At 40.1% G+C, this 17,531-nt stretch overlaps 3 protein-coding genes across 4 annotated transcripts in view; 2 read left to right on the top strand and 1 right to left on the bottom strand.

Moving 5' to 3' along the window:
* Positions 1 to 56: 56 nt before the first annotated feature.
* znf319b (zinc finger protein 319b) lies at positions 57 to 8,095 on the top strand. Its single transcript, XM_073831367.1, has 2 exons — positions 57 to 400; positions 3,848 to 8,095. Exon 2 carries the CDS (start codon positions 4,114 to 4,116, stop codon positions 5,935 to 5,937), a length of 1,824 nt encoding a protein of 607 aa, XP_073687468.1. The 5' UTR covers positions 57 to 400; positions 3,848 to 4,113; the 3' UTR covers positions 5,938 to 8,095.
* cfap263 (cilia and flagella associated protein 263) lies at positions 8,096 to 15,295 on the bottom strand. Its single transcript, XM_073831368.1, has 9 exons — positions 15,168 to 15,295; positions 13,066 to 13,197; positions 12,708 to 12,825; positions 11,869 to 12,024; positions 11,629 to 11,784; positions 11,321 to 11,557; positions 10,421 to 10,528; positions 10,068 to 10,223; positions 8,096 to 8,343 (listed from the first exon to the last, which is right to left on the bottom strand). Exons 2-9 carry the CDS (start codon positions 13,161 to 13,163, stop codon positions 8,233 to 8,235), a joined length of 1,140 nt encoding a protein of 379 aa, XP_073687469.1. The 5' UTR covers positions 13,164 to 13,197; positions 15,168 to 15,295; the 3' UTR covers positions 8,096 to 8,232.
* The window catches only part of csnk2a2b (casein kinase 2, alpha prime polypeptide b), a 14,015-nt gene continuing 11,076 nt past the window's right edge, over positions 14,593 to 17,531 (top strand). For both annotated transcript variants that reach the window (XM_073831370.1, XM_073831369.1), the window contains exon 1: positions 14,593 to 15,520. In XM_073831370.1, the coding sequence (XP_073687471.1) occupies positions 15,417 to 15,520 (104 nt within the window). In that variant the 5' untranslated portion in view covers positions 14,593 to 15,416. The remainder of the gene's footprint in view (positions 15,521 to 17,531) is intronic.

Raw genomic sequence — 17,531 nt, 5'->3', positions numbered from 1 at the left:
CGTTTTTGAATAAAATTAATGAAGTTCCGGTATGTTTTGTGAGGATGCCAATTATGTGTTATTCAGGTTCCCGTGCGGCTGTCGGGGGTTTCGGTGGTCACTGATCCCAGCCCGAAATAAAACACATTATGTGTGGGGCTTTCCTCGTCAGTCGGATGCCCTAAATGCGCTCCAAACGCGGAAAAGACTGTTATCGGGGTTTTGCCGACCAACCCAAGAGAGATCCGGAGAGTTGGCAGGGTTTTCATGTGTTTTTGTAGGCACTGGCCAGGGGGTGCGGCCTAGCCGAGATCGCGGATCGGTGGGAGGATTTACGGCCTTCAGAAACACCACAAGCTGTTTTTTGGATCCAACTTATATTTCCGAGAATAAACATACGTGGAACCCGCTTTTGAAAAAGGTAATATGCATACCTGAACAAAAACATAGCAGGATGTTTGTGTGTTGCAAAGCCACAGTTAGCCTGTTAGCCTGCTTGCAAACATTCGTTAGCCATTTTGCAAAGCTGTGTGTGTTTCCTTCCAGGTGTCTTGAAAACCCGCCGGTTTTATAATCTGTTGGGTTCTGTGTTGGACATAAAAAAACAGTGTTGGCTAACGTTACAATTTTGTCACCGGCTTTTATGCACCGCGATAAAAAACGCGAATATGTGTGCGCGAATCGTGTGTAAACAAATACGCGGTGATCGAGCGTCATTCGTTACACATCTTCCATATCTGTTATTACATGTTCATAAACATGCATGCTTTGGGACAGGTGTAACGTTACCCTTTTGTACACATGCGATTAATGTGATGGAGACAATAGGACTGTGTCTCAAAACCTAAGTGAGCGTCCTACCTGGACAGCATTTTGGGTATCATATGTGACCCTGGACCGCAAAGCCAGTCATAAGGGTCAATTTTTTGAAATTGAGATTTACACTTAATCTGAAAGCTGAATAAATAAGCTTTCCATTGGTGTATGGTTTGTTATATTTGGTCGAGATACAACTATTAGAAAATCTGGAATCTGAGGGTACAAAAAAAAAAAAAACACTGGGAAAATCGCCTCCAAATGAAATTCTTAGCAATGCATATTACTAATCAAAAATTAAGTTTTGATATATTTATGGTAGGAAATTTACAAAATGTCTTCTTGGAACATATTTACTTATTAATATTTATATTTTAATTTTGACCCATACAATGTATTTTTGGCTATTGCTACAAATATACCCATGCTACTTAAGACCTGGTTTTGTGGACCAGGGTCACAAAACCAGTCATAAGGTTAAATTTGACAAAACTAAGATTTATACATCATATGAAAGCTCAATAAATAAGCTTTCTATTGATGTATAGTTTATTATGATAGGACAATATTTAACTGAGATACGTCTATTTGAAATCAGAAATCTGAGGATGCAAAAAAATCAAAAAGACTGAGAAAATCACCTTTAAAGTTCTCCAAATTAGGTTCTTAACAATGCATATTACAAATCAGAAATTACATTTTGATATATTTACAGTAGGAATTTTACAAAAAATCTTCATGGAACATGAACTTTACTTAGTTCCTTAATGATTTTTGGCATAAAAGAAAAATCAAAAATTTTGACCCATGCAATGTATTTTTGGCTATTGCTACAAATATACCCCAGCGACTTAAGACTGGTTTTGTGGTCCAGGGTCACATATGTATTTGCTGTGATACCCCAAAGCAAGCCAGTCTATCTCACTATCCAAAATGAAACCTGAGGTGTACCAGACAGATGCTCCTACCTGTGCTATCACTAGTATGAAGTGGTCTGTGATCAGATTTCATTTGGTGCATATGATACTGTCTTCACTTATTGTTAGTTTATCAGGTACTCAGGTAGAATATAAATGTGCACTTAATATTCAAAACAAAGTTAGTATGATATGATTATTTGAAATGTGCATTGGTGGAAATGATGTAGATCTTCTTATAGACCATCCAGCCAAGATTCAAAGCCAGCTGTTGCAGTAAAGATTAAGGCCGTTCACATTAACAGTGGTTAAATTGCCAAGGTCATCAAGTCGCTTTGCTGATGTAGTAGGTGTTCCTGCTGTAACCAGTTATATCATGTAGTGGATTGCATGAGCACTGCTGTTTTTTCATCACCAGCATCACCAGCAGTCTGTAAACTCATGTTGCCTTAAATGTCATACGGGTCAATTTTCTCAAATTGAGATTTACACATAGGACAATATTTGACAGAAAATCTGAGGGTGCAAAAATGTTTTGTTCTTAGCAATGTGTATTTCTAGTCAAAAACTATGTTTTGATATATTTATTGGCTTTACATAATATCCTAATGATTTTTGTCATAAAAGAAAAATTGATCATTTTGACTCATACAATGTATTTTTGGTTATTGCTATAAATATACCTGTGCTACTTAAGACTGGTTTTGTGGTCTAGGATCACAAATAGCCAGCTTCCTCTGAATATGATGTCTTTGGTCAATTTTAGTGATGCAAGCCACTGTCAGTGTCAGGACTCTTATTGTTGAACAATACGGATATTATATTCTGTCCCATTTGGACCATTTTTTTTTTTTTTTTTTTACTAGCCAAACACATTTTAATTTCAGCTATGTTTTCTATAAACAAAGACATGCTTCTAAACTGGCATTCAGGCGTCTTATACTAATAAAATGCTACTCAGGTGGCATAAACACAGCAATTGCAACTGTACACTTTGATACTAGGGGATGAGGTGGGTCAGAGCAGGTAAAATTTAGCTTGATTTTTATGCACCATTGTGTCCAGAGCAGTACAGAGCAGCCTTAAAAAGATAGTACACACAAAAATACAATTCTGTCATTAATTACTCGCGCTCATGTCGTTCCAAACCCGTAACATCTTCGCTCATCTTCGGAACATGAATTAATATATTTTTGATGAAATCCGAGAGCTTTCAGACCCTGCATAGACAGGAACTACCACATTCAAGCCCCAGAAAATAGATATAATAGTCCATGTGACATCAGTGGTTCAACCATAATTTTAAAGTATTCTCATAGCTTTATAACATTGCGGTTGAACCACTGATGTCACATGGACTAACATTAACAATGTCCTTACTACCTTTCTAGGCCTTGAACGCGGTAGTTGCATTACTGTCTATGCAGGGTCAGAGAGCTCTTGTATTTCATCAAAAAAATCTTAATTTGTGTTCCGAAGATGAACAAAGGCCTTACATGAGGGTGAGTAATTAATGACAGAACCTTCCCTAAAAGCGCCCTTTGTCAGCCAGTTAGATGACATTCCCTTGGTAACATTTAAATATGCAATATTAATTTTAATATGAAGTTTAAATTTGCAAGGCTTAAAATGGCATGTACAAGATCAACAAATGTATGAGGCAACTGATGGTTCCATCAAAGCTCAAAACTGTTTTATAGGCACTTTCGCACCATGTAGTTCTAAGAACAGCAGCAGGAACTCTGAAGCAGCCGTCACTGACGTCTTTATTCATAGCATTTACAAACGTCAACAACCGGTGAATGGAGGACATGGGGATCGGTGCTGTTTTTGTTGTGTGTCGTGGGTTTCTTGATAACAGAGATGGAATGTAAATGCACAATTTACGCAATTAAAAGAGCATGAAAATTGATTAAATCTCCAAACGGGTTTCCTAGAACTAAATACGCTAGTTCCTGCGGTTTGGTCTACGCCAAAAAGCGTGAACTTTCGCTAATAGTTCTATGAACTATGAAAAGGTTTATTTGGTGCAAAACCCTTCTTGTTTTAGAGCCCTGCAGTGTGAAAGCCCCTAAAATGTGTGGAGTGTCTTATTGCACTCTTTTTAATCAAGTTTTCTTGTTTTTCTCTTACAGGGCTGTACCGAGGTGATGAAGAAGGTCAAGCTCCTTTGCACTTTTGGCTGATGCTCACATTCATGTCTGTTCGCTGTTTATATCAAGCCCCAAAGTGTTCCTGAAAATTTCTTCTTCATTTGTCATTCTCACGAGCTGTCAAAATAAGTTCCTCTCTGCCTCCCCACCTTTCCCACCGTGGACAGTCCAACAATCCCATCCCCCTGAATTCGTCTGGAAAGAGGTTCCACTACGGCTCAAAGCTGAATCCGTACACCCGAGCCCGCATGACGGAGGCGTGGCAGCAGCATGCTGTTGCCCCGCCTCCAGTGGTGCACACCATCCCACCAGGTGCGGACACACTGGGTTGCACCGTCTACGGCATCGTCCTCCAGCCGGACACGGCATTGCAGCAACAATCCCAGCAGCAGCAGCAACAACAACAACAGCAGCAGCAACATCACGGTCAGCAGCACAACCAGCAGCAGCAGCATCCGGCACAAGCACAGCAGCCTTCTTTGCATGTAGGGAGCGAGGGACACAAGTGTGGTGCATGTGGCCATGACATCTCCCATCTGGCAAATCCACATGAGCACCAGTGCATGGTGAGCCAAGACCGTTCGTTTCAGTGCACGCAGTGTCTGAAAATCTTCCACCAAGCCACAGACTTGTTGGAGCACCAGTGCGTCCAGGTGGAGCAGAAACCCTTTGTGTGCGGAGTGTGCAAGATGGGCTTCTCCTTACTAACTTCGCTAGCGCAGCATCACAATGCCCATAACAGCGGCAACCCCATGAAGTGCTCTATATGTGAAAAAACTTATCGGCCTGGTTCTGGAAATGCCACGCCAACTTCGTCTACGGCCACTCCGGGGCAACCATCCAACGACGAAGCTTCGTCCAGTGGCAGCGCTGCTGTCGGGACATCAGGCCAGCCTACATTTGAGCCTTCGCAACCTGACAGGCCCTACAAGTGTTCGGTGTGCTCCAAGGGCTTCCGCCACTTATCTGAGCTAACCCGTCATGAACGTGTCCACACGGGCGAGAAGCCCTTTAAGTGTGAAACATGCGATAAAAGCTTCAGCCAGTCTTCTCATCTAGCCCACCACCAGCGTACCCACAGCTCCGAACGGCCGTTCAAGTGTGCGGTGTGCGAGAAAAGCTTCAAGCACCGATCCCACCTAGTCCGTCACATGTACGCCCACTCGGGTGAGCACCTGTTCAAGTGCAACCTTTGCGAGTTGCACTTCAAAGAGTCTTCCGAGCTCCTCCACCACCAGTGTCAGCCGCAAGGTGCTCGGCCGTTTCGCTGCGCCACGTGCGGGAAGGGCTTCAAGCGTCCGTCCGACTTGAGACAGCACGAACGCACCCACTCGGAGGAGCGGCCATTCCACTGTGAAGACTGCCAGATGAGCTTTAAACAACAATACGCCCTAGTGCGCCACCGGCGCACGCACAAACCCTCCGCCGACCGCCCCTTCAAATGCAACCTGTGCGACAAGGGCTTCCTGCAGCCGTCCCACTTGTTGTACCACCAGCACGTTCACGGCATGGACAACCTTTTCAAGTGCGCCTCCTGTGGGAAGGGCTTTAGCCAGTCCGGGGAGCTGCTCCGTCACAAATGTGGTGAGTCCTCCTCGACACCCACAAATCCAGACAAGCCCTACAAATGTGACGTGTGCGGCAAGGCCTACAAAAAGGCCACCACGCTACAGCGCCATCAGAATTCCCACTGCACCGAGAAGCCTCTCAAATGCTCGCTGTGTGACCGCCGCTTCCTGTCCTCCTCAGAGTTCGTGCAACACCGATGTGACCCGTCCCGGGAGAAGCCCTTGAAATGTCCCGACTGCGAGAAGCGCTTCAAGTACTCCTCAGAGATGCAGCGGCACAGACGCGTCCACACCGGAGAGAAGCCCTACAAGTGCGCCAGTTGCGACAAGGGCTTCAAGCAGCGGGAACACCTGGCCAAGCATCAAAGTGTGCATGCCAGAGATGCCCAGTTTAAATGTGTATGGTGTGGAGAGCGGTTTGCTGATCTAGGAGCCCTTCAGGAGCATACTGTCCAGCACACGGCTGAAGGCGGGGGGTACCCGGTGTCCTCTCTCATTCAGTAACTTGTGCCCCCGATTACCATTTGCAAAGGTATTAGCAACTACCCCAGTCAAATTAATTCTTACAAGGCCCAGTAACCTCATAATACCTCATTTTGTAACATGCTCAACAAGTAGTTATTCCCTTTTTGACACCAAGAGGCATACTTTAATTGGGTTATCGATTGTTGGCTTATATTTGAATACTGGGAGGAGGGAAACCAATCTCTGAACTCTTTCCCAGATAGCACTGTGACCCTAGTCCAGTAGGGTGGCATTTGCCCTGCATCGTGGCCCCTTGCCCCGATGTGGCTCGCAGTGCCCCCATCAGATCTCTAGAGCACAAGACAATTTGGTCAGCCATACATTTTTTGGTAGTACCTAATACGGTTGAAACTGCTTACTGTGTGCCTCTACGTAATAACTCTACTCGATCACTAGCCTTGCTCCAATGTAGACACATTTGGAGCACCTCCGGCAGCCTACTGTGCGCATTTAGTTCGCCCCACAGCTAACGACAAAACAAAAAGGGGGACAAAGTTGTGCTGTTATGAACTGTTGAAACTGTCTGTATATGTCAATGTTGACGTTCCCCTTGTTGTGGCAACTAACAGTATGTACCAAAAACCATCGTCGTACTGTACCACACCTTAACGGGACAGATCGTTAACCAGCAGAAATATAATGACCTCAGACGGTCTCTACATTTCACTGAGATTATACGTAAATATATAGAATCTATATAGAAATCTTGTATACAAACAGTTCATATTACCACGAGAGTCAGTACAGCTGTCCTGAAAATTGCCTAAAAAACCTGAAAAGGCTTCCTGTATTACTGTATGTACATAGTTAGTATGTATGCAACTTGTTTACCAGTCCTGTCATTAGATATTGCGTTGTCTTTCTTAAACTGCACCACAATTTTATAAGTAGCTTTTCATGTGAAGTTCTGATTCATACATTCTTTACGTTTCGTTTCCGATTTGCCTTTTTACAATTGATTTCAGCCTCTTTGTAGATGTAGTTTGGATTGTAATTGGTGTGTTCAAGGTTGTGTGAAAGTTGAGTCTGTTTTTTATAAAGGTTTTGGCCCCTTGCCCGACCACCCGCCCCCCCATACAGGACTCACGTACTTGTACAGTACCCTAAGTGTCATTCTTGCTCTACTGTATAGATTTATACATGTGTTTGATCTCGAATCTGCCAACACCATGTCTTGCCTGCAGTCATTTGCCTTTCGCAACATGACGGCGAGTCATTTTTTTTGTTATTCTTTTATACAAAACGTAAGATCAAAGACTTTCAAAATAGTTTTCGGTTTCCCCCAGAATCCAGGAGGGAAAGTGTTTGTTTTGGGCCTCTAAGGCCTTGACTTAAACGCACGTCATTCTGATGTTTTTGTTAGTGAATGTATGTTGATACTCATCAAACTCATCTTTAAACTGACTCTTACTACAATCGTAGTATATACATATTTGATTTAGAGAGTAATTGGTACTCATACAAGAGCATTCTTTAATTTTTGAATCGCATACTCTCCTTTTTTAATATTAGAAGAAGCTACCACTTTTTTTATTGGTCTACAAAGCTAAATTTGAATAGAACAAGCTGTCCAAGTCTTGATTTGCCTGCTTTTTTCCCTCCCACCCATATCACAATTTCCCATCATTCTGGGGCAAAATGACATTCTCAGCTCTGTTGCTTATGCAGTATTATATGTTGATCATTGGCCCTTTAGGATCATCTCCCTCTTGCAGTTAGAGGTTAGATGTGATCGTGACACTTTGGCCTTAAGCAGGGGCTGGATTTGAAAACTGTTGTTTTTTTATGTTTTCACGTTTGTATATTAATTTTTTTTATTAATATTGTTTAAAATCTCTATATAAATATCTATATTCTTGGCAGACGTGTCAGGACCACAGGGGAACGTTAAGATCGATGGCCTTCCTCTACGGTTTTGAGACCTCTCCACCCCGTGCATGCCTGCTGTGTTAGTTCCCGTAATCTGTTCCAAGTATCTGCGCTTCCAAGCACACATACTTCTCCTTAGCTTTTTTTCAAATTGTAGATTGTGAATGAGCTAGTAAGAAAACTTCATGTGGCGGTTGATGTGACATTCATGCTGAAATATCTGTATGTAGCATTTAATATACACAGCACTAATAAACTTTTTCATTAATGCATTGTTGAGGGTTGTTTTTATTGTTTATATTGATGCGTTTGTAGATTACACTAAAATTCGGCAGAAGATGAGAAATGTATAGGCATTTTTGACATCATCTAGGGGACTGAGGTTATTTACGACAGTAGTTTTGCTCAGAACCCATACAATCCAGCATCTATGGCTGCAAGTCGTCCAGGAATTGGTCTGGCTCCAGCAGCGATCCGAAGCTTGTCCCAAGATTTCATGTAGGTTTTTAATGACATCTGGAATAAAAAGGTAATTAAAAACCACAATAAAATAATTTATTCTTGAATAAATAAATAAAAATATAGCTGCAAGCAGCGATTACCGGGGTTCAAGCGCTTAGGGCATTTAAGCATTCGGGAAAAGACATTGCATATTATTTAGCAAGGCTGTACCCACCTAAATCAATGATTAAAAAAGCATTTTTATCAAATCCAAGTAACCTGCCATAGAATTTGGTGACCAGACGTGCCACTTCTCTGGGACACGTTCAGCACAGGACTTCTAAATTGCCTAAAATAACCAGGTGTTGGTTGTTTGCAGTGCACTGATCGATTGTATGTATAACATCAAAGTACCACAAGAGCTATAGAGAGCAGAGCAGATGGGTTCATGCTTTCGAAACACTCTTGTGGTACTTTGCTGTCTTACAATGATCGATTGGTGCAGTGCAAACAACCAACACATGGTTATTTTAGGCAACTTAGAAATCCTATGCTGAACGTGTCCCAGAGAAGTGGCACGTTTGGTCACCCTACCATAGAATATGATGTTTTTTAACTTTTATGAGATGTTATAGCACCAGCTGTGGTCCGATCCCCCTAAAACTCTACATGCTTGTTTAGAATCACCTGTCGCATGTGCTCAGCAGGTTTCGTGAAGTTTTGAGTTTTCCTTTAAGCTTTATAGGATTTGGACAGGCCCCTTTTGTAAACAACCCCGCTATAGCTTCCCAAAGGGTACGTTTCAACATTTCTTTTTGATAATTATTGGCCTAGAGAGTCCAGAGAACTGTACTGCAGTGTTTTTTTAGGTTTTGCCTAATGGCCAATGGTGGCCATGTTTTTTGAGACATGCAAATGTCCTTGTAGACACTTATGGCACTTCAGTCCAAGACCATGTACACTGATTTTCATGTTGATACGACAAATGGTTGCGCAGTTATAGCCGTTTTATATATTTTTTCTTCTTATAGCACCGCCATGTGGTCAAGCGTAGTGATTTTTTTCCTCTGTGACTTTAGATTGAGCTCTTACAAAAGTGTTCTGAGTTTGGCGGAGATATCTCATTCCGTTCAGGAGTTATAGGCATTTTACTAAAGTGGCCTTGACCCTTTCAAACGTTCAAACAGTGAGTCGAAAGTTCAACTTTTTAAAAAATAATTATTGATATTCACTCTCCAGAGATTTGTTCTGCACAGGTTTGGTTCCAATTGGAACCTAAAAATCTCAGCAGGTTCACAATCAAATCTCAGGTGTCCAGTGTGAGCTAAGGATTTCAACGACATAAGCTTTGGTCACTTTGTCGGCAGTGTGAGTAACACCATCCCTCCAAGTTTCAAAGGAAAGGAAAGGAGGTGAAGTGAGGCCAAGTATGGTGACCCATACTTTAACCCATCCAAGTGCACACACACAGTAGTGAACACACACACACCGTGAACACACACCCAGAGCAGTGGGCAGCCATTGCTGCGGCGTGGTATTGAGGGTGGAGAGAGTGCTGTACACCACCTACCCCCCACCTACAATCCCTGCTGGACCTGAGACTCGAACCTGCAACCTTTGGGTTACAAGTCCGACTCTCTAACCATTAGGCCACAGCTGCCCCACAGCTTCTCTACGACTTACGGTTTGGTCTGCACGATCAGTTTTACATGACCATGACCATTCTAACAATTACAATAGGGTTTCAGCGCTATGTGCTTGAAACCCATAAAAAAAAAAAACGTTTGAAGAATCCTCACCTCTGCAATCTCCACCTTGCGTTCCCATTCTCTAACACTCTTCTGGAGCTGGATGTGAGACTCTTTAACTTTGATGTATTGTAGGACATGTGGTACCTGAAAATCGGCCAACTGGCCCCTCAACTTCCTGTTCAAAACCTCTGCTTTGTTTCGTTCCTGTCAGGAAAAAGAAAATTCATATTATGGCTTTTGGCCAGTGGAGTACCACTCCATCTAGTACAAATGCCTTCTAGTAGTTGTTTTTTTTAATAATGGTTGACAGATTACCAGAATTTTTAAATTGTAAATATTTAGTTATTTACTACCATAATATTGGCTTCTGTAGTGCATATAAGGAATTACATTATCCTGACCTTCTCTGCTTGCTTAGTCTCCTCCTCAATCTTAACCAGTAACTTTGTCCGTAAAGCAATGTCACTGCTTAGCACATCTGACTCGTGCGTCAAGGTCTGAAGCTTCTCCTGCAAGATAGAAATATTGAAAAAATTCTCTATACACCTACACCTACAGATCAAGGCCAACAGTTCCCTATAGAGTGTTTTCATGACGCGCCATCAGTCGGCCATATTGGCAGCACTGAATGTAAACAATGCCATTGAACCGAACGAAACTTGCATATTTTGCTGATTATTGCCATTGAAAATGATCAATTGTTGTCATGTTTTGAGCTGTATTAATCGGTCAGACCAGGAAAAACATTTGAAATACTACAGACTGCCAAAAGTTGTAACAAACCAAAGAGAAGAGTGCAAAAACTGTGAAACAAAATCCGTTTGTGGTTGGCCAAACTCAACCAGGATTTCCAGGGCAAGAATCTTGACAACATGTTTGTTCTTATAATTTCCAGTAAGGAAAAGTGAAATATTAGGCTAATATCTTAATCAATACTGCTCGTATGTATCTTTACCACCTATTAACTATAGTTTGTCAAAATATTGCGCCCTTCCTGCTTATTAAGTCCTTCTCTATATGATTTAGCAGCTTCCACACGTTTTTTCCATGGTTCAGACAGCATAAATTAGCAGAACAACATATTCAGTAGTACATTAACCCTGCAATCCATGCTGTTGTTTACATCCGAGTATAGCCAGTATGGCCGCACATCCGGGTAACTGACCAAATCATGATGGAAGTGCAAACCCTCTATAGCATTACAAGACCTATCCTAATACTGTGGTGTGTAGCTCAACACATAGTTGATATCTTCAGCTATCAGGCTTGTGGACCACATTATGGTTGATGGAGCATCTCACCTTCTCAGAGTTCAAAACATGCAAGGTCTTCCCTGCAAGCAGTTTGAGTTCCATATGTTTGAGGTTTTGCTCATCCAGTCGCTTCCTACATTTCATGTTCCCAAACTTGAGCTGCTCAAAGTCCAAAGCTGTCAGCCCTTCACCCATCTCCTCTTGTTGTTTTAATTGGATTTGTAGTTTTTTCTTGTACGCGAGGAGTCCTGCATTCTTCTGATGCAACTTCTCAACCAGGTTCTCCTGGAAAAATGTGAGCACTTTATTGTGATAATCTTGTCAGTGTAAACCTGCAATATGAAGTTTTCTTTTACCTTGGCCTTTACTTTATTCTCAATGTATCTGATGACCTTCTCAGCACTCATCGTCATACACTTTTTGTCCCGCAGCGCTTTACCAATGTCACGATCAAACTGGCAATATTCTTTTTTAACCTCCGCCAAGTGAATATCAGCTTCTTCCAGAGTTGCCTAAAGAGGGTAGAATCAATTATACAAGCGTATGATATGAATTTGTAATAGCCTAATGAGTTTCTCTCTCTCTTGACTAATGACCTTGTAATTGTCCAGCTCTTTTTCTGAATGTTTTTTTGCTCTCTTCAAATCCTCAGTCATCTGTTTATGCATGCTTTTGGCAATATCACATTTCTGTTCCAGTGTCAGGAGCTGTTGTCTCTCTGGAGAGCGTACTTTGGTTCTCCTTCCTGGACTCTGGTATCAAAAGATTGACAATGAATGTCATGGAAATTTATAAAAACATATGTGACCCTGGACCACAAAACCAGTCCTAAGTGGCATGGGTATACTTGTATCAATAGCCCACAATACATTGTTTGGGTCATAATTATCTATTTTTCTTTTATGCCAAAAATCATTAAGATATTAAGTAAAGATCACGTTCCATGAAGCTATTTTGTAAATTTCCTACTGTAAATATATAAAAACTTAATTTTTGAGGACTTCATTTGGACTTCATTTGGACAACCTTAAAGGTGATTTTCTTAATATTTTAATATTTTTGCACCCTTTAGATTTTCAAATAGTTTTATCTCGATCAAAGATTCTATCCTAACAAACCATATATCAATGTGAAGCTTATTTATTCAGCTTTTAAACGATACATATTTTAATAAAAAAGTCGACCCTTATGACTGGTTTTGTGGTCCAGGGTCACATATTAAATTATTTAAAGCACACACAACAACGTAAAACGTTTTATATTACAAGATTTACACATAAAGGCAATATTTTAGCTCAAAATTTGAGTGGAAAGAAACAACAAAGACGTCACGACGTACTGAGCATTATGTCATGACTGAATTCAATTGTTTAACATTAAATACAAAGATAAAATATTCAAAACGTATGTAACACGTCGTGTATAAAACACGTACCGTTGCCATTTCCACCTGTGATGCTGTTTCAAAACTCTCCGATTGAGTCTGTGGGTCCTGTCGACTAATATATCGTTCAAACATGTCGATTTCTGCTTGTTGCGCTGCATTGTAGCGTCTTAAATTGAAATTGAGAGAAATTAGTTCTTCAAATGTAAAAATAATTACCTTATATAACATAAAATGTTTGATGACAGAACACGAAATGAATCGTTTAGAGACAGGGTTCAGTTAAAACGCTGCCGGCTCGTTATCAGCCAACTACATAATAGTATTAAAACGAATAATTTAACATTACAGGTTATCTTTAGGCAAATATGACAGCAGGATTTTGAAAAATATAGCTTTTGTGCCTTACTTCAAGTCCTCCACAAGTTTAACAAGTTGTTTTTTATCCGTGTAGATTTGACCGTCCCCTGTCGTTTCTGCCATGGTTGCTAAGGTAAACAATAGCATGGTTTCGTCTGCCCGTTTGCTTCGCCGTTAAATCCTTTATTTAAAAAAATAATAAACACATAAATTCATTATTGTGGTACTCCATGAAAAAATAAAGCATATTTAAAATCAGCACGTTTTTTGTTTGTCCAAGACAACGTTATGGAAGACCTTTAAATAAAATATTAAATTAATAAATAACATCAGAATTGATATTTAATATTGTAAACAATTATGTTATGAGAAGAATTACGTGCTAGATTTAAATATGCCGTTTACATACAGGTATACATGCCACCAGTCAAAAGTTTTTTTTAATTCAGTAAGATTTCTAATGCTTTCTGCTTACCAAGCCTGCATTTATTTGATCCAAAGTACAGCAAAAACTAAAATTTTGAATTATTTTTACTATTTAAAATAACTGTTTTCTATTTGAATATATTTAAAAATGTAATTTATTCCTGTGATTTCAAAGCTTAATTTTTAACATTATTACTCCAGTCACATGATCCTTCAGAAATCATTCTAATATTCTGATCTGCTGATCAAAAGACATTTATTGTGTTGAAAACAGTTGAATTTCAATTTTTAGCTTTCTTTGATGAATAGAAAGTCAATTTCATAGACTAGAAGAACAGCATTTATCTGAAATGGAAATCTTTTGTAACATTTTAAATGTTTTTATCAATATTTTTGATCAATTTAAAGCATCCTTGCTAAATAAAGTATTAATTTCTATAATACTATAATATAAGTAAAACAATGGCATAGTTTATGTTACAAAAGCTTTTTATTTCAGATAAATGCTGATCGTTGGATCTTTCTATTTCTAAAGATCCTGAAAAAACTGTTTTAAATATTGATAATAATAATAAAATGTGTCTTGAACATCAAATCAGTATATTAGGATGATTTCTGAAGGATCATGCGACACTGAGGATTGGAGTAATAACGCTGAAAATGTAGCTTTGATCACAGGAATAAATTACATTTTAAAATATATTCGAATAGAAAACAGTTATTTTAAATAGTCAATATATTTCACTGTTTTGCTGTACTCTGGATCAAACAAAAACAGGCTTGGTGAGCAGAAGAGACTTCTTTAAAAACATTTCGACTGGTTGCGTATGTGTTTCCCTAAGTTCATCGTTTACTAAGGTAAACCATTCATACAAAACTGCGTGTGCGATGATTCTTTGTGATGAATGAGTGAACTAGGTACTGTGAAAAACGCAGCAATACATTTCCTCAAAATGTATTATAGTTTATGTTTTATAGTACTTGTGTCTATATGCACTGCTTGTTCCTCAGTCATCAATGGAAACGGAAGTCTTTCATATATGGGCGCATAGCAACGGACGGACATGCCCAGTGGCCATGACAACTTGTACTTCCGGCTGTTCAATGCTAATTGATAAAGCTATCTTGCGCTTCCGGGTCAAACCGTTGCAGTCCGTTTTTCCTGCTGCAGCACGGGGGGATTGGTCCGGAAAACCCGAACCCCGATCACAAGCAGAACGCTGCACGGGGATTATAAACGGGTTTCGCGATTATTGCATATCGACTTCACGCAAGCGACGTCACGGGGACAAGGTTTTCCACGGGGGTCGAGCAGAACATCGATCTGTAGTCCACCGCCTCTCTCTCTCCCTCCCTCTCTGTCTCTCTCTAACCAGTCAATATCCTGAAGCTTAGAGACTGGTTAGTTATATTCTACTCAGTTACGTTGACTGCATTTTCCAACATCCACTGCTACAGACTGAAGACTGAGAGGAAACACATCCTGGCTTTTCTTCTTGGATCTCTATGCTTTGGATCTAGGGATTTGAGGCCCCTTTGGGGTGGTGGGGGGGTTTAACCCACAATAATTAGATTTAAACAAACCCCCCCGCCTAGGACTCAAAGTCTATTTTTAAACCAAATAACTTTGCAGAAAACTTCTCACATACAGATCCGAAATAGACAGTCTAGACTTCATATTCGCAGCTTTGCGTGCGATATTAGCACATTTGACAGACTACCCACCATTCATTTTCACCCTCGGATCTCCAGGCGCTCTAAACGCCACTGACAAGCCGGGGAACGAGCGCTGCTCAGCGGCCACCGCGCTCCATCGTTTACGCCGCTGTTATTAGATATCACACGCCCGAACCGGATACCATCAGACCTCCCCGGGGCTGGTCTATCTCAGATCGGTGGTCCTCCTGTGTTTGTGTGTTTTGGATTGGATTTGGCGATCGGATTTCTGATACACCCTGAGCCCCGTCGCACGCCATGCCCGGCCCGGTGGCCGGTAGTAAATCTCGGGTGTATGCCGATGTCAACACTTTGAAGAGCAGGGAATACTGGGACTACGAGGCCCATGTGCCCACCTGGAGGTGAGAGATTTAAAGCTATAAAAAGCCCAAGTGCATCATCACCTGCAAAACACAGTGAGCTGCCTGTACCCAGGCGCGTTTCGTGTATAATTTTGTGCATGTCTGCTGGTTTTCTTTGCGCAGTGGTTCACATTTGTAGGCTCGCTATCGATCGTGCTGGGAAAGTCATCAATCTGCGTGATCGAGCAGCCCCGGTTTGAGAGCTGATGATGAGAGGATGACATGAACGGATTTACAGATGCAGCGTTAGAGAGAGGAGTGTGTGACTGTCCACAGCATCCACAGATTTTATGCAAATGCAACGATTCCCTCAAGTGTGCACTGTGCACATCTAGTAATTACCATTCTAAACCAGTGCACTAATACAGCATTTAGTGGTCTTAATGGTTAGACTCCTCTGGAGCTATTAATGTGCTTCTGTTTTGCACAGTGCACATATGTAATTGCAAGTGGTGATGAATAGGCTGTCATTATTTATTCATTTTGGGTATTTTCTTCTTTTTTTTGTTTAGCCATAAAATAGAGGGTTTGCACTTACGTTTTGGTCTATTACCCAGATGTCCGGCCATATTGGAGATACTCGGTTGTAAACAACAGTGTCAATTGCATGGTTAATGTGCTACTGAATATGTTGTTCCGCTAATTTATGCTGTCTAAACCACAGAAAAAACGTGTGGAAGCTTCTAAATCATATAGAGGACTTAGTAAGCAGGAAAGGGTGCAATATTTTGTCAAACTAAAGTTAATAGGTGGTAAAGATACGTATGAGCAGTATTAATTAACATATTAGCCTATTATTTCACCTACCTGACTGAAATGATAAGAGCAAATACGAATGTTGTCAAGATTCTTGCCCTGAAAATCCTGGTTCAGTTTGGCCAACCACAAATGTCTTGTTCCTCAGACAGTTTTTTTGCGCTCTTCACCTTGATTTGTTATCTTTTGGCAGTCTGTAGTACTCTAAATGTTTTTCCCGGTCTGACCAATTAGTACAGCCCAAAACATGACAATAATTGATCATTTTCAGCAGCAATAATCAGCTAAATATGTGAGTTTATTTCAGGTTCAGTGGCAATGTTTACGTTCAGTGCTGCCATTATGGCCAATTGATGATGTATTGTGTAAACACACTGTTGGTAACTATTGTGCTTGATATCAGTCTTCTAAAGTCGACCTTTCAAAATTCACAAGCCATGAAAGGTTCCACGACATTGATTCTAAATATGATGTGCCAGTTTGAGTATGCAGAATGGAAAATTATATTTGAGCATGGAATATAAGACTTTGATGTTTATATTGGTGTGTGGAAAAAAGATACAAAAAATGTATCAAAAATTGTCCGTTTGAATTCCATAGGAAAAAAATTAATACCTAAATAGCCCTACCCTAAATGATGGTATTTTAAATGAACTATGAACTGTGCCAACTTGTAATTTAGTATGGCTATTTGTTTTTTTGTATGGTTACACTGGCATTGGTAAGTCATTTTGATGCCAGTGTTGTTATTTATAACTAAAATTATTAAAATAGTTTTTGTTAGTTGAAATAAAGCTGATAATAAGAGATAAATATTAGTTTAAACTTCATTGAAAATTAGAAATGTTGCCTTGGGAAATAAACTGAAATAAGTTAAAGTACTAAAATAGCTAAGAGTAAAATCAAAATAAATCAAGGCTAAATAGAAATATTAAAATATATATATACACTGCCAGATGTTTTTTTAATTCTCTTCTGCTCATCAAGCCTGCATTTATTTGATCTAAAGTACAGCAGAAACAGTAACATTTTAAAACATTTTTACTATGTAAAATAACTGTTTTCTATTTGAATTTCTAATTCTATATTTTAAAATGAATTTATTTCTGTGATCAAAGCTACATTTTTAACATCATTACGCCAGTCTTCAGTGTCACATGATCCTTCAGAAATCATTCTAATATGCTGATTAGAAAGGGGGAGAAATACATACATAATGTTTTTTGAGCAGCAAATCAGAATATTAAAATGATTT

Source organism: Garra rufa, chromosome 25 (genome assembly GCF_049309525.1).
Source record: "Garra rufa chromosome 25, GarRuf1.0, whole genome shotgun sequence".
In the NCBI taxonomy this organism is placed as follows: Eukaryota; Metazoa; Chordata; class Actinopteri; order Cypriniformes; family Cyprinidae; genus Garra; species Garra rufa.
This window is presented reverse-complemented; position numbering and strand designations above follow the sequence as displayed.

Excerpts from the sequence above, each read along its gene's own strand:
- znf319b (XM_073831367.1), top strand. The coding sequence starts at position 4,114 with ATGACGGAGGCGTGGCAGCAGCATGCTGTTGCCCCGCCTCCAGTGGTG.
- cfap263 (XM_073831368.1), bottom strand. The coding sequence starts at position 13,163 with ATGCTATTGTTTACCTTAGCAACCATGGCAGAAACGACAGGGGACGGT. Across the intron at positions 10,529-11,320 it reads ATGTTTTGAACTCTGAGAAG|GAGAAGCTTCAGACCTTGAC; the intron begins GTGAGATGCTCC and ends TCTATCTTGCAG. Across the intron at positions 8,344-10,067 it reads GCAAGGTGGAGATTGCAGAG|ATGTCATTAAAAACCTACAT; the intron begins GTGAGGATTCTT and ends TTTTTATTCCAG.